A 16549-nucleotide genomic window follows, 5' to 3' on the forward strand; every position below is an offset into this window, starting at 1 on the left:
GTGGAATATGATGGGATGAATATTCATTGTGGGTCCCGGCTTTGATGGGCCGCATGGAAAGGTTGAAGACGAGAAAAGAAACTAAACAAAGTGTGTGGAGGGGGAGCCGGTGTCGCCATTTCTGGCCTGATTGACACTCCAGCTCGCAGCAAGTAATTCATTCTGAGAGGGAGGCACAAGTGCCCCCTCTCCAACTCCCAACGCAAGTTTATGATAATCCTAATAAATTATGATGCACTGCACAGACATTAAAAAATCTGATTGGCACTAAATCAAACAGGCTGTGCCTCTCAGGTCAGAGAGAGCTGAGAGCGCGACTGTGTGTGCGCTCTGCGCCACTCCAAATATCAATTTCTCTCCGTCCCCAATTCCACATCACTCCGAGTCCACCTGCCCATTTCTCTCTTCTCTCGACTTTTTGTCTACTCCTATCTTTTGGCTCAACTTGTAATTTTCCATTGTTTTGCTGTGTCTTTTTCTGTACCACAACTTTTTTTGTGTGATAAATATACAGTAGGTGACAGCGTAAAATGTTCCCCAGTACCTGGTGTTATTGTACCTTTTTCTGTATTTGTCTCTATTTTTATCGTTTTTATCCCTTGCAGGTGATTTAATTCGCCGCTGAAAGGATAACCTGACTGACACCCACCACTTTAATCTGTGCACCCATGCACGCTGTGCAGATTATTCTGCCAGCATCACCTCTAGCAGTCATAGGTCCAAAACATCAATTTGTTAACCCATTTATGGTTGGCCTGATGTTGATTACTGCCCTGCCCTGACCCTTATTATGATGAAAAAAAAAAATCTGCTTAACTGTTTAATTTGTGGGCAGTTCACATCTTTAAAAAGAAATGGGACTGCAGAATTGAATTGAATTACTGTTCAAGTACACAACTATTACAACCACAGTAATGCTTCTTTATGCTCTCTTTATACACAAGAGCTCGGATGTGTCATAGCATTCGAGCCACATTGTCAAATCAGACACGCAGCAGTGAACAACTCAATTAATCAGAACAGAGTTGGAGGAGAGTGGCGGAGGTGATTAAAATGCTCTATATGCGTCGATTGTGATGCACTCTGGAATGCGTCCCGTTTTGAATGTCCCACGTTGCAAAGAGCGCAGTTTTCCCGGCTTGGTGAGAGCACCCAGTAAATCATACTCCCCCGGTGAATGTTTTAATGCTGAGGGTAGCGACCCCATCCATTCTGCTTGTTAATAGTTATAATCGGTGGCAAAATAGCGGCGGAGAATCATATCTCAAAGGCTGCGTATCAGGTAAGATAAATGGACGGAATGTAGGAAACACTCAGCGATGAAAAAGGCGGTCTCTTGATGGGTTCGCCATGAAGGAGAGACAAGTCGAAGAACAGTTGCATTAGGGTCTGCAACTGATGATCATGTTTCATTTCTGATTCATCAGATATTTCATTAACAATGACATGAAACAGATCATCATATTCCTGGAGTTGTTCAACAGTTAGAAAGCACGAAAGATGACTTTTGCAAATGATTTTCAATCAAAAATTCACAACAACGAGCGGTCGCACAAAGAATAACTGCCCTTTTAGAGCCCGTAGAGCACACCAGTCATTCACTGTAGGAGTCATTACGAGGGTAACAGGTGGCAACGCGGCGTTCATTATCCATTATCGTGGATCAATTTATTATTTTATACGTACAGGACAAAACTGACTCAACCGCTCAGATGGTGCATGATTCACTGACAGCAACTGCACCAAATGATTACAAAGAAGTTAGCTATTAAGGGAAATATACTCCAACATTACCAAACATATTACGAACACAAGGCTGTATTACCAACCAGTCAAAATGAATGAATCTACCCCCGGGGCCCAGTCTTAAAAAAAAGAGAACGAAAAGCCGAACCAGAGATATTGTACTTTTTTATGCCTCTCATTCTTCTTCCTTGTCAAAACCGGGCACCTATAATACCCACGATGCATCTCAAGTTTGATAGGATATGGGGCGTTTCATGCCAGATGCAGCAAGGGCATTCACAACTGCTGTATTTTAGTAGTCATCAACTATACCCCCAGAAATGAGTCGACCAGTCGATTAACTGTGGGAGATTATATTTTCAAAAAGGTCTGAAAATCAATTAGTAAAGGTTTAACTAATGTAGGCGGGACCCACCAAGGCTCTGTCGCAATCTGATCGGGATAAACCTAGCAGCTTGTCTGGGCTGGAGATACTGTCTGACTGCAGAAACAACTCCACTGCTTTCTTTGCAGGGATAGCACGAAGCATCGCCGCTGCTTTAATACCGCACTGTGCCAAAACCACAGATGAGCTATTAGTCTAAAAAGATCCACGGTGTTCAGTGTGAGCGTCTGGCTGTCGACTAATGTGTAAAACCGCTAGTAGCAGCTAATGTAGTTGTCTTGCCGTGTTGTCTTGAATAGATAAACCGGACATTTATAAGAGATGCACGTTTGAATTTGTTTTCTTTTATGCATGTGGAACAAAAAACTAAAACAGGTGAAAAACGTTGTAAATTAGTCCAAATAAATGCATTTAGGGAGTTAACAGGCTTTTTTGTGGACATTAACACATTCTCCTGCCCCCACCTTTGGGCTCCGCCACAGTGTAAACTCCCCCCAAACTTGGGAATGACCGGTTTATACAACTATTTTCTCATATGCATATCATTATCTAATCTTGAGGCCCCACCTTGTTTTAATTGCCGGTACTGTGCTTACGTAAGATTAAAAATGTTTCCGCCTCCAGTAGATGGAGGGCTGGTTTGACTCTGTCTCATCCTCCATAGAGCATATGAAACATATTCAAATGCTGACCTTGAGAGCAATTTGCAATTGTACGAATGTGGTCATTCCAAATAAATACTGTAATTACTGCTTGTACTCTTAAAGGATGTGCAAGGACTTTGTGGGGAAACAGACGTCGTGATATATAAAAAGACACAGGGCTCAGGTGGGTTTCTGCACTCGTCCTCATTTCATCATTTTATGATCATCATTATCTGTGATCTTCTCTTTCATGTTTCCAAGAGGCAGTTGATGAATGCAGAGAGGGATCCGGATCCCTAAGTAGCCTCGCTAGCTTCATGGCACCATCAATCCCAAACGTAGCCATTGTCACTTTTGTCAATACAGAGCTTTTATTACCTTGCTAATTCAATAGAAAAGTGGGACCGTTATATTTTACGGTGAAATATGGTCTCCAAATATATGACTTGCAACATGGAGGGTGTCGCACGGTAGAGTAGATATTGCTCGAGTATGTGTATTTGAGAGCTCTAATACTTCCGTCTCCCCCTTTATCTTAAAAAATGTCTTTCTGTTTGTGTCGGAACACCACACATGACAAAAAAAAAAACAGTGTACAATGGGCTGGGACTTATTCTGCAGGCCAAGTGTTTATATTATGTTCCTCGCAGCTCGGACATGTGAGGCCGGAATACTAAAGTGAAGCCGTGGGAGAATAGAAGTCATCAATCATGGGAGGTGTGCATTTTCCTGCATTGGAAGACAGCCTGAACTCCAGGCTGATGCAGCGAGGCCACAGCGTGGGACGCTGGAGGTTGACAGAGACAGGTAATTAACTAAAAATAATATGTACTCGACATTGCCGAGCAAAAAAAAAAAGAAATAGGAGACACAATGGAATGAAACCTCCGAGAATAGCCTCGCCGGAGAGAGATGAAGGTTGCTTCTGCATGCAGACGAGAGTGGATGCAGGTCCAACATGCAGGTCCAACACCGGAGAAGGATCAAACTTGAAAGGCATGGGGAAGTTTCATTAGATTTTCAACATCAATATATTTCACTCACCCGCACCCCTTCATGTGAGTTCTTCATATACGCAGCATAAAAGCCTGGCAGCGACGTTGGGGAAATGCGATGTCTGATTGCTTGTGCTTGTGCGCGCTACGACTCGCGTTGGACTGGCGTAACTTGTAGAAATGTAAATAATGCATGTGACGTGATTGGTTTGAATGGGATGTGAAACTGAAGGAGCTAAATTATGCATTAATTTGAATTGATTAAACCAGCAAAAGTGCTGGGAGCAGACCCACATTGTTAAGTATATACATACTGTATATATATATATATATATATATATATATATATATATATATATATATATATATATATAGACATTCCTTAAACCCTAGAATGGTTGCATGGTTCCACCCAACAGTTGAAAACCCAAAGATATTCAAGCTGCATTTACCTTAATTGTTGTTGATTACATTTCAGTCAATCAACTCTACTCAATTATCAACTAATTGACTTTGCAGTGAAATAGCAATTTAAATGGAAATATCTCAGATCTGTCCAATACGGACAGGAAACAATGTGTTTATCTGGGCCTGTAGTGTGGAGTCTGTTCAACAGTGTTATTGAAATAGGCTGGTAGTTAATGCATTAGTACTTTTTAATCTCACCTGTAATTTTTCCAATCCAAATGGCATAATTAACCCAACAAGTTTGACACAATTTTGATCAAAAGTGCCCTTTTAATTCTGAAAAACGCACACACCATCGCCGGTGCATAGCAGTCTTGATGTGACCACTGGGGGAAAACATGACAATCTGCTGGGCCATGCCTCCAACTTATTATCTTACTTAAAAAAAAAAAAAAGAAAAGGCTTTGAGCCATCACCGATCAGAGGATGGACAGCTGTTCGCGGACAAAGGCCTGTGTGTCTTTGTGGACGGATGCCTGCCAATCTAGCTGTTGAGTCTGGATGACTGCCTGATTTCTGCTGGCTTTCTAACTGCCTCTCCTGTCCGCCTGTCCACCGCTCCATCCTGTTGAACGTGCTTCTCTGCCAGGTTCACTTGCCTACCTGTCTGACTCCACTTCAACCCGGAGCAGGTCTATCTCTTTCGCCTGTTGAATTTACTGAACAGGGTGACTTGAATGCTGTCAGTACCAATAAGCGCACATTCGTCTGCTCATGTCTGGGGAAACTGGAGACATTTTCTTAAGACTTCATACAGATACATAATGTCTTAAGATTGCATGTGTTTTAATACAACACATTGATACAATGTAAATATTTTATGATTTAAAATATGCTGAATTATTATTTTTGTTGTATTTTTTATTTATCTGTAGAGTTCAAGCTAGTGGGTTCCTCCTTGCTCATCCTTTAGTCAAGGCGATGTCTGGAATTTAATTTGTGCGGTCGGCCAATAGCCACCAAAGACGGTTTATAAGAAGTGGACATAGTCAAAATGACGTCACCCATTGGACTGCGTATTTTTAAGCCTCGAGTTCAGCATTTTGTCTGTCGCCCATCTTGGTTTTTGGCCATCGGCATGTTTCTTTTTGATGTCACCATCTTTGTATGTTGTCCGTCAACATCTTGGTTTTTGGTCGTCGCCATCTTGGTTTATTGCAACCAGAAGTGACACGAGAGGGCGGAGCTAAGTACAACCAGACGCTGAACAAGACATTTTTTAGGGAAACAAAATGTTACAGATACATTTTTTTTTTTTTTTTTGTATATTACTGTATCATACTACTTTAGCCAGTCTCAGAGCAGGTTTATTGTATGTAAGGCTGGTGACCTAATGTCTACTGGTACGTCCATGAATAGGACCAATCGAGCTGTACGTTTTCACATCCTAACCGGTACAAGAGCTCCGTCGGTAACAGGAGATTTAGAGGGATGCCAATCACGCGCAGCGCGTCCATGCCCACACGTTGCTGTGAAGACGTGTAATCAGTTAAGTGGAAACAGCTGAGAGGGTGTGCCGAGAACACATTGCATCGGTGACCCCTACCGAGGGGTCCCGAGATGATTTCTGGGTTAGGAAGTGAGAGAATGTTTCCACACAAAATGCCCTTTAATTTTTTTCCTCTTTCCTCTATGTGAATGGTTTCATAGAGAGACATGAAAGCGCTATCGCAAGAGACATAAATGTCAGTGGAAAGATCATGTACTTTGTTCTTTAGTTATAGGAACGGTTACAAAAAAAAAGCAGGCTGGATAACAGAAATCCTATTGAGACACAGATCTGTGGTCTTTTTATATTCAGTTCACCCACAGAGAACAAGGCCTCTACCCTCTCTTTTCAGACTGTTTCTCTAATTACAGTAGTTGGTTAATTAGGACGCACTATAGAACTGGATAACGACTCTTCCAAGAAGCAATGAATTGAGAGTTTATTTCCTTGAAAGATGCAGTGTTGTAATTCTACGTACGTTTCTTGACTTCGGAGAGCTTTACTATTTACATCTGACAGCGGCGTTATGCAAGGCTGACAGGCTAATTACACTTGACTCTTTGTCAAATCATTAAATGGAACATCATTTCTTCTGGTAAGAGTGAACAAGTCTCTTACAACTTTAGCAGAAGTACTCTGAAAACAAAACAAAAAAAGAAAGAGATTTTTTAAAAAGCATTTCATAGGCATGGCTAGTTCGCCTTTCACGTCTTCATTTTATGTCACTTTAGGCCTGAACTCAGATGCAGGTCCATGAGTGACTCATCCTCCCTCATGCTTAGCTGATACGTATTTTAGTTTTGAGACTAATGCGCAAGGTGATGGTAAGGCTGTCCACTAATGAGGAAAAATGAGTGCTCCATTGCTCTGGATCCACACTAATGTCTAACCTTGTTTCCCTTCATTCCACACAGCTTCCGATCAATTATCATTACAAACAACACACCTACAATCAACTATTAAAAGAGTCAAATTGCTTCGTGAAATGGACATATGCTAAAATCTTCATCTTTACCATCAAAAATAAGACTTGAAGCTGCAGTTGGACGCATCCTTGGAAAAAAAACTTTTTAGAACATTTGCTCAAACTGTCACTATCCGGACAGTAGTACACAAGACGTCTAATCTGCGAAGAATCTGGTTCCTCTGCCTCCTTTTAGTGCTTCTAATGGCGTTTTCTGCACGTGAATTCTGATCAAACTGTCAAACTAATTGATCGAACATGAATCGACACTCTGTTATTGATTTGCCTATTTCTCTCCTTAGTGGAGTGTTTAGCCAATTAGAAAGTTTTCTACGGCCGGTGGAAATCTTGGAAAATCTTTTTGGTGGATACTTGCAAATCCATTTAGGAGCACTAAAATGAAGACGAGGCGGAGGAACCTGATTTTTTTCTTTTCTATATAATAGAAATAATTCTATATTATATTCTAAGTTACCAACTGCAGCTTTAATCACTCGTATCTTCCTACAACAAATAAGTCTCTTTTGAATCCAAATCTGATTTATTCCTTTTTGTTTTAATATAGAAAAGACATAAATGTAGATTCATGCTGGAAAAAAGGTGAAGGATTCACTGTAACTAAATGCATTGTCAAAAATTAAAAAGGCAGCAAACACCGATCACTCACGGGCAAGCAACCGAGTAGTGGCTCTAATGTGATATTACCCTTTCAGCATTTTGTCTGTGTTCATAATCTCGGCTTTTTTTTATGATACCCAATTAATAAAAGCTGGATGAGTTATTATTATTATTTTTTCATTCATTCACGTGCAGTTACAATATGCAATTCTAGTATTCTGATCAAACGGTGGGGGGGCTGAATAGAACAAGCGGTGTAGAGCAACAGTACTTGTATCAGTAGGTAGTGAAACAAGTAAGTGGCAGTAAAAATGGCAAGACACCTGTGTAAAACAAAAAAGGCTTTGAGAGTGAACACACCGCCAGAGGGGAAAAAATAATAATAATTGCTGAGCGGGAAGGTAGAAAGCAAGCGCATCACATGAAAATTGTAAAAGGATTGGAGATGAACATGGCAGACGAGCAGCGACCCTAACAGAGGCGGCGAGTCAGGAAGCTCAGCATTAACGATGCTCAAGGGTTGCACGGTGGAAACTGGGGCGAAAAGAAAAGAGTCTTCCTTCTTTTCCAAGGTAATGTAATTGCTATATTGGTGATCTAACACCCTCATTAAGCATGGATCAAACGCCGGTGCAGAAAGGCAGCGGCATGGAACCAGAGTGTGAAACAGACAGGATTAGCAGGATGAGAGAGATGTTCTCCCAAGCACAGTGCATGTTTGAAGTCTCCCACACGGCTAATTGTCGACTGAAGACACTAGCATCGAGAAGTTCAGCCTCCCCACTGAATTACAGATAGCTCGCTTGCCCTTGGCTCGCCTCCCAGTGTTTGTGTTGATTTTTTTCGGCGCAATTAACAATCTGACACCATGACCTTGCATCGTGCAAAGAAGGGAGAGCGGCAGGGAGAGAAGAGAATGCCTCATACCTTAAGAAACAGCTCCCACTGTGCGGTGACACAGGTCAAATTAGTAACAGCATGGTTAACTTTTTTTACATTTTAGCACAACAATGTGTGCACTTTTTCATTTCAGAGTGTTGCACCATGGCCTTTGACTGACACAGAAGAGTCACATTTCAGTAGCTAAGTCTGCTATGCAAGGCATCCAACAAACCCCACAACATGCTTTCTCGTAACGTAAACATTTTTTTCACCACGGAATATTCATGTTTTGTGTGAATGTATTCATGTCCAAAACAACGGTTTGATGAAATAAGCCCCCGACTTTGTTAAGGCTTTAAGAGCCAATTAAAGCAAATGCAAGGTCAAAGTTCAGCATGTGTACCATGAATACTGCAGCACAGTTAGCTGGTAGATTCAAAGAGTTTGAGTAATTTCCCTCTTTGCCATAGCAAGTTACAATTGTGACTGCAATGAGAACAACCTCAGCATTGTAAGACCGATTGAGTAAGTTGTTTAAAGGGCAGCACATTCAGGAGAACTAGGTGCGATATCATTTGTCTAGGTTTTCGCATCAGACGTAAGAGTTTCTCAAAAATAGGCACAACATTAATTCATTAAAAAACAGCTAAATGCAGTGTGACTTTACAGCAAGTGGATGAGATTGTAGTTTGGAAAAGGTCAGCAGCAGTAACACAGGAAGGGCTGAGGAGGTAGAGTCAAAAGAGGATAAAATAGCATGTCCTGCCTGCAGAAATGAGTTTCGGGACTTTTTAGGACAAGTTGGGTAAGATTGAAGTACTGAGTCAATTAGGGCTAGAACTGCTGGGTAGATGGCAGAACAGGCTTGGCATATCACCAAAGCATTTATAAAAAAGAAGATTTCGGCCACTTCTCTATCACTTACTCACTGGGGTTCAGACCACCAAAGGGGGCAGGATACAACAAATGAGCGGAGGTCAACGGATGACGATACGAGCTGCTAGACAGATTGAGCAAAGTGAAAGGAAATGAGAGGAAGAAGAAAGGAATTGTTTTAAAAAAAAAAAAGGCCGGCAAGTCTTAACTCGTAGTGTGGCCAGGTTCCAGATGGAATACAGAAAAAAATAATGCAAGAAACGGAAAAGTGATGTTGAGACATGAAACACAGATTCAAGATCAGGTCAGATGCACTGGTCGCATCGAGAGCACCGCTAGAAAGGAAAAAGATCAAAAGAAGATGGGGATGAAGTGATACAAATAAGCCTCGCTGTGGGAAGGTTGAAGTGACATCGGAAAAATGAGGATTGGCAATTCACTAGAAAGGCTACCGACCACGCATCCATGTCAGCGTTGGACCCAGGGGCTGATAAAGGACAATCATGTGAAGAGGTCCACTGTGAGTTATGGTGACGGCAAGGAATCCAAATGATAGAAAAGGTATGAGTGACACACGGGAGGGAATAAACAACTCTAGCTCAGAGGAGATGAACAGGCCCCGAGCCGCCACGGCCTGGAGCCTGAAGGAGATGCAGCCGGGGATGTGAGGTGGTGGAGAGAGCAAGCGCAGGTGCTGCTGTCCCTTCACGCCGAGTGATTTATGTCCACGCGAGAGCAGCGGAACGTAGGAACAAGATCGGAGCACATTCTGAGATGAACTTGGGACCGCTGACTGATAGTTCCCGTCCGCCCTCCGCAATGTTTTAGGGACGAGACAGAGGGACAGATAAGGCTGGAAAGAATGCATTCTCAAGAATATATCTCAAGAAACAAAATGGAGGAGAGCGGGGGGGGGGGGCGGGCCTTCACTCGCTTCCCCTCCACGTGTTCACACAAAGAGTTTAAACGCTTTACACGCAATATGCCTACATAGAGGCTGTAGCTGTAAGAGACCGGAGGCTAACATGCCACAGTGCTGACAGTAGCAATCCCCTACAGGTGTATTGAATTAATTAGCAGATTGCAGAAAGCAGGGGAGGGAGGGACACACACAAGGTGGACAACTTGGAGCCCATACTGCTATTCTACTCCTCATGTATGCCTTGCAGAGGAATTTCAACTGGAAACCACCTTACCATGTTGGCAATATATTTGTGTGTACTTTTTTGTAGAGATAATGGCTCACTTCACTTACTCTCTCCTTTATCCACCTTTTCATTGAATTACTCGATCTTCTCCTGATTTGCCCGAAATGACTTTTCTTCTGGATCTTATTTCTTTGTTGACGATTCTCCTATACGCTTGTCTATGAGTCACAGATATTTCCCGTACCTTATTTTCCGGGTGAGTTGTTACACTCTGCTGGCTCTGTAATGTTGATTTGGCCCTTGCCCCTCTTAGTATGGGTTAATTTCTGCTTTATTTTGCTCACAGATAAAAGATAAAGGAGCCAGCTAAATTGCCAAGTTCAATCAAGTCAAGACAAAAGGCTAATGATAGACGCAATGATTTCAATGGTAAATTGCAGGCCTGCTTACGCTGACGGAGAGGCTGCGAGGTAGTTTGTGTTGGGTCCCTTAGAGAGAAAGCGAGGTGAGGTTGGGGGGGCACCTTTTTATAGATACTTTCAATATGAGCAATATGAGTGTGAAAATATTCCGATCCAACTGGCATGGGGCATCGTGAATGACAATGAGTGTTGGGAATTAAAGTTAGCCATTTCATCCCTTGTGACGGGACAGAGGAAGGCAATCAATGCACTTTTTTGTTCGCCTTCACCTACCTTTCAATTGTTTGTATATTATCATGTAACTGTCGGCATTAGCAGTTCTCTACCAAACAATGGAAACATATGCTTGTTGTCTGTTATTTAGTTCCCTGAGACACATTTAAATATGGCGTAAACACAGTGAGAATCCAGGGGTCCATATTGATTACTATTTTCAAATGTTTTAATGACAACTATCTTCGTCTGACAAAGGATGTCAAAATGTAATCCGTATCCATATCACTTTTTTCCCTTTTTCAGTAATTGAGAATATTCATCTTTATTGCAACTCGTGCCTTTTTCCTATAGGTAATCAAAATGCAATAAAGTGAAAAGCATATAATTCAAATGGATGTTTGTAGAGCATGAATCACAGCCGTTAAAATGAACTGCAGCATCCTCTTTTTTTTTTTCCCCTTCCATCCATCCAACATCACTTTCAATGGAGTCTGACATTCAAACATAAAACAGCACTGTAGGCTGCAAGGAGGCACCGAAAGCATATATAGGAGAGGGCAGGGCAAACAACAACGAGATGGCAGTTGTGATTGGTGGTCCCTCTTCACAGTCCTGCAAGTATAACATATTACCAGGCGACCTGTCTCCAGGAAAGCCAGATGGGCAGTAACAGAAATAGAAAATAATTTGAGGTATAGAGTCCTCCTCCTCCACCATGATGTTTAAACCTCTGGATTTATAGTCATTCCTCCGGAGAGAGCCTGCCAGAAATTCATGTGATGGAAATGCCGAGGGAATCTTGGAACTAGACTTAGTATGAGTGGGCTGGTAATGTGTAAATATATGGAGAGCTTAACCAAAATATGTCTTATGTCGCTTGGGTTACAGCTTCTGAATGTGGGCTACCTAATCATCCAGGTAAGCTTTCTTAGCTCCCTGCTACAAATATGCCGGTTAATCATTGATGATGAATACATTCCTCCAGCAGCTTTGATTAGATATAGCGTGGAAAAACCTGGATAAACTCAGCAGTAGAATAAAATGTTTAACCAAGGATGGTACAGTATGTCAGGTACACAAGAGTGTAGCAGCTGAAAGCAAAGGGAGAAAAGTAGTATTCCCACATTGCTGTAGTCTGTAAAAACTGTTTTGAAGAAATTCACTTGCCAGTGAACAAAACATTTCAAAGGAGTCCCACTCCTTTCGGGAGTATCAAACACTCCTTCTTTCTGTGTGTGTGTGTGTGTGTGTGTGTGTGTGTGTGTGTGTGTGTGTGTGTGTGTGTGTCTGTCTGTATGTCACAGACACACACCTATCCCTGTCTTAGTTACATTGTGGATGGCCAGTGAAAGTATGCATTTCAGTTTGTGCGACTAATCGATTAGGCAGTGAGTAACTTCAGCAAGTCTGTGTGAAAATGAAGGAAACCTATCAGAGAAGGATGTGCTATTGGGGGACTATGGGCATCTTTTACATCTTTTCCAACTGTCTTGAGCCATAGCTCTGTCAAGAAAAGTGTACAGTCATAAGCTCAGGGGGAAGCTCTATTCAGTGACAAGAGCTTCTTTTAGCATTCACATCCAGTGTCCAGAAGTGAATCTAACCACCATTCAGCTATTGTCCCTACACAATACTGCTCATCAAAGGTTGAATAGCACTAGAGTAAACACACAAAGCTCAAAGCCTGTGATAATCAACCAAAAAAACAAGCCAACAAGTACCTAAACAAGCACAAATGTCTCATCACAAACGGAATTGCTGAGGCTCAAGATTATGCATAATAGGAAATGCAATCAGTCTCATTTATCTGTATGTCTGTACACTTTTTTTGCAGCAAAACAAACTCAGCAGAGATTAAGGTTTAAGCGAATATGCAAATAAGCATCTGAAAACAGCAGATATCTTGATGTACACAAAGTGATGCTAAACCACTTCTGTAATAATCCATGTGTACAGAGTGTTTACCTAACCTGCTGTGTAAGGCTAAGTAATCAAGTAGCAGATTTAATCATCTATCAAAGCAGTGTAAATAATTACCTCTGGTCGCAGCGCTGTGGACAGAGTTTTGTTTAGGAGGAGTGGCGGTGGTGTGGGTCATACCTCGCATTCTCGGGAGCCTGAGATGGTATAGGTGCAGGGTCCGGTCCCATTCACAAGCACATCCATGGCCTCAGAGTTGGTGGGCTTGTAGTCCACATAGTACTCCTGAAGTGGAGAGCTCAGGGTGCGCTCCGTCTCTCTAGCTTTCTTGCGGCGTTTGCGGGCTGCTGCCGAATGCTCCTGCAGCTGCTTGACACTGCTAGGATAGCGCTTCCAAGACACGTAGATTACCAACAGGATCATCGCAACAGATAGAAAAAGGGCAACGCTTCCAGCCACAATCTTGTGAAAGGACACAGGCTCCATGTCTTGCTCTGGGGGAAGGGCCACAGGTGGGGTAACAGCTGACAATGTGGGACCCCTGATAGATCCCTCTCCTCTCTTTCCAGAACCAGTAGGTGAGGCCAGAATGGCTGGTCGGCGTTCAGTCTGTATAGGGACTCTGGATGGGGTTGGAGGGATACTCACAGTGAGCGTTGTCGCTGGATTTGATTGACAAACACCAAAAGCTTCGACAGCATCCATCACTTTCTCCCCCTGGGCTTTCTTGGGGGAGGCGCAGATCATGGTGGTCTCCTTTGCCCCTCTGAAGTTTCTCAGCCAGGCCACCAGAGGACACATGGCAGGGCCACAGTCCCATACATTCCCAGCTAAGCTTATCGTAGTTAAAGAGATCCAGGCATCAACCACCTCCTGCGAGACATTGGTCAGCTTGTTGGAGTCCAGGTTGAGGGTCTGCAGGTTAGGTAGACATTGGTAAACAACAGCATCCACTTCCATCAGATCATTTCCAGACAGATCCAGTTTCTGGATGGAGGCCCAGGTCCAGGTGAGGCCCTGGTTCATTGAGCGAATTCGATTCCACTGCAAGTAAAGTGCCCGCAGATTATAGAGGCGAGGGAAGTGGGAGAAATTGATCTTTGAGAACTGGTTATGCTCCAAATGCAGCTCAGTGAGCTTGACTAGGCCTGAAAAGGCATTCCGAGTGATACTGCGCAAGCGGTTGTAACCCAGATCCAGGAACTCAAGATTTCTGCAATCTTGGAACAGACGCACTGGGACAATCTTAAGAGAATTTGAGCGTATGTGAAGGCTGAGAAGCTTCCGTAGGCCTTGGAACTGCCCAGGCTGCAAGGCTTGCAGCTTGTTGTATGACAGGTCCAGGTTACGCAAATTGGGGACAGGGTGGAATGTGGTATTGTGGAGCGACGTGATTTTGTTGGAACTCAGGATCAGCTCTTTGAGCCTGCGGACCCCCTGAAAGGCCATTCCATCCACAGAGGCAATGTAATTGTGGTCCAAGTAGAGCCAGATGAGGTGGTTGAGGCCTACAAACTGGCCTGCGCGAAGACTGGCAAGGCTGTTGTACCGCAAAGACAGGCCTTCACAGCCTCCTGAGAGGTTCTTGGGGACATCGCGAAAGGCGCTTGACTCACAATAGACAATTTTTCCATCACAGCGACAACTCTTGGGGCATGCGCGCTCACTCAAAGATGGATTTGCTGCCAGCCACACCTGCATCAGGAGTTGGACCACTAACCAGCGACGCCGCAAAGCTGAGCCTACAGGAAGGGGAAAGGGAAGGGGGAGAGGGAGAGGAAAATGGCAAAGGAGAAAAAAAAAGTTAAGCGGATGAGTTTATTACAGAAACCTTAAACCAGAATTTATAATTCTTTTTAGGTAAACAAATGCATGCTACTGAGTAGCTTATTTGTTCCTTGTGTTCAGTATTGTAAATGATGGTGTTCACCAACCATTGGTTGTTTTCTCGAAAAGAAAATAAGAATATATTTCAACACATCCAGAGCCACATCCTTGAGGCACAGCAAACTCTGTGGTTTTGCTTACCACTACTGAAGAGGTAGCCAGAAACAGCATCAAATATAGTGTGCTTTAACATTTGGATGAGTTTTTTATTATCGTGTAAAAATATTGCTGGAAAAAGTTAACTCTTTTGTGTTTTTAGCTCATATTCAGTGTAATGATGACTGTGTTCAGGACACTAACCCGTTTGCCAAAAGCGTAAAAAAAGCAAGGGAAATTCACCAAAAAACACAACACTGAGCTGTGGAAGTCAAGAAAAATAAAGATAAAAGCTTTTATATGCCAGATGTGATGGAAGCACTTTATAGTTCATTATATATTTACAGGCACTTTAATTTGTCTTTTGATAAGTTGGCCTCATGCCCCCCTGATTTCTATTTCTTTGAGTTACCAATGCTTATAGCAGTGCGGCTGGACGCTGCCAAGCGTCACATTGTGAGGGGGATTGGGAGTTCTAGTTTTTAGTTCAACTGATTATATATTAGTTTTGTTTAGGTTATTTGCTGAAATATTTCTATTTATTGATAGTAACTTTTTGTCCTGTAGTTTTATTTGTAGTTTAGTTAGTCTTTGTGTTACCCCTTTGTTTGGTCCAATTCATCCTCCACCACCCTATGAGTTCAGTTTGTTTGGTGACTTTTTGTCATTATTAGGTCAGTTTAGTCTATTAAGTTATTGTTGTATTGTTATTGAGTGTAGTTGTGTTTAGTTGACCCCTTTTTATGAGCTCAGACCTAATTTACGTATTTTGACAATTGTTGGCTTTATTTTGGGGTACATAACCCCTCTTTTTTTAAATCCACTTGTGACTCATCATGCCTGCCAGTTCTGCCCCTTACACTAGAGGAAGGAAGACTCTTCCATATACTGATTGATGTGGAGTTGCCAGCATTTAACAATGAGGTTCACTTGTCAGGGTCTCTTTTCAGAATTGTTTATCTTCAAAACTGGTTGTCCGTTTAGTATTTCCAGTTTCCATTTTTCCTTTTCTTGGAAACCCCCTACTTCCACTCAACTGTCACAGCAATGTTGTAAATCAACCTGTGAAATGTGCAGTCTCCAAGGTTGTAAAATACATTGTTAACACCTCCCCCTACACAGACCTTTGTTCACCATCCTTACAACACAACTATTGACACTTAGGTCCAGTCACATCACATTCTACAATTGAGGAGAATGTCCTTTACAGTAAGTCATCAAACCTGGTGCCTTCAAACCACCAGTGTCTGCAGCTATAGATATTTTTTACAAAACTCCACAGCGCAACTTCTATGTAGGTTGGGACAAAGGAAGTCTTGCCCAGTAAAGATAGACGCCTCTTCAGCTTCAGTAGATGTAAAGTGATTTGTCATCTCTTATAACCGAAGTACATCTCACAAGCCTAGTTTTTGCTGTGAAATTCAAGTCTAAAAAACTTCTGGAAAACATCTTGTGACTGTGAATGACGTGACTCACCTACCCCGAAGGCTTCCAAACCATTTGAACTATGTAATCTATGGATGGGGAGGTAAAAGCAAATAAGATTCTTCACATACATTTTAATATTTTCAGGACAGACGCTATGGATTTATGGAATAAATGACAGCCCAGTAAGTTTTACTTACAGCATACAAATAAGAATGTCATCTCTGATATGGCCAGTGTTCTTGGTGAATCTTATGGTCAGATGACTAGCGGGTAGTCTGACAAGCCAGCAAGCAGCTTGTCTGACACCAATTTGTTCCACATGACAGTGGAAATAATATTATCAAGAGAAGGCCTACAGCATGACT

General features: G+C 42.4%; 1 protein-coding gene across 1 annotated transcript in view; it reads right to left on the reverse strand.

Annotated features, from left to right (window-relative positions):
- LOC306710623 (leucine-rich repeat transmembrane neuronal protein 4) overlaps window positions 1–15893 on the reverse strand; it is a gene marked incomplete at both ends in the record, with an annotated part of 90649 nt that extends 74756 nt beyond the window's left edge. The window contains 2 exons of the mRNA XM_079179265.1: window positions 12954–14515; window positions 15881–15893. Coding sequence (XP_079035391.1) covers window positions 12954–14515; window positions 15881–15893 — 1575 coding nt within the window. The remainder of the gene's footprint in view (window positions 1–12953; window positions 14516–15880) is intronic.
- Window positions 15894–16549: the final 656 nt, after the last annotated feature.

The sequence above is a fragment of the Pholis gunnellus genome (genome assembly GCF_910591455.1).
Source record: "Pholis gunnellus genome assembly, chromosome: 18".
In the NCBI taxonomy this organism is placed as follows: Eukaryota; Metazoa; Chordata; class Actinopteri; order Perciformes; family Pholidae; genus Pholis; species Pholis gunnellus.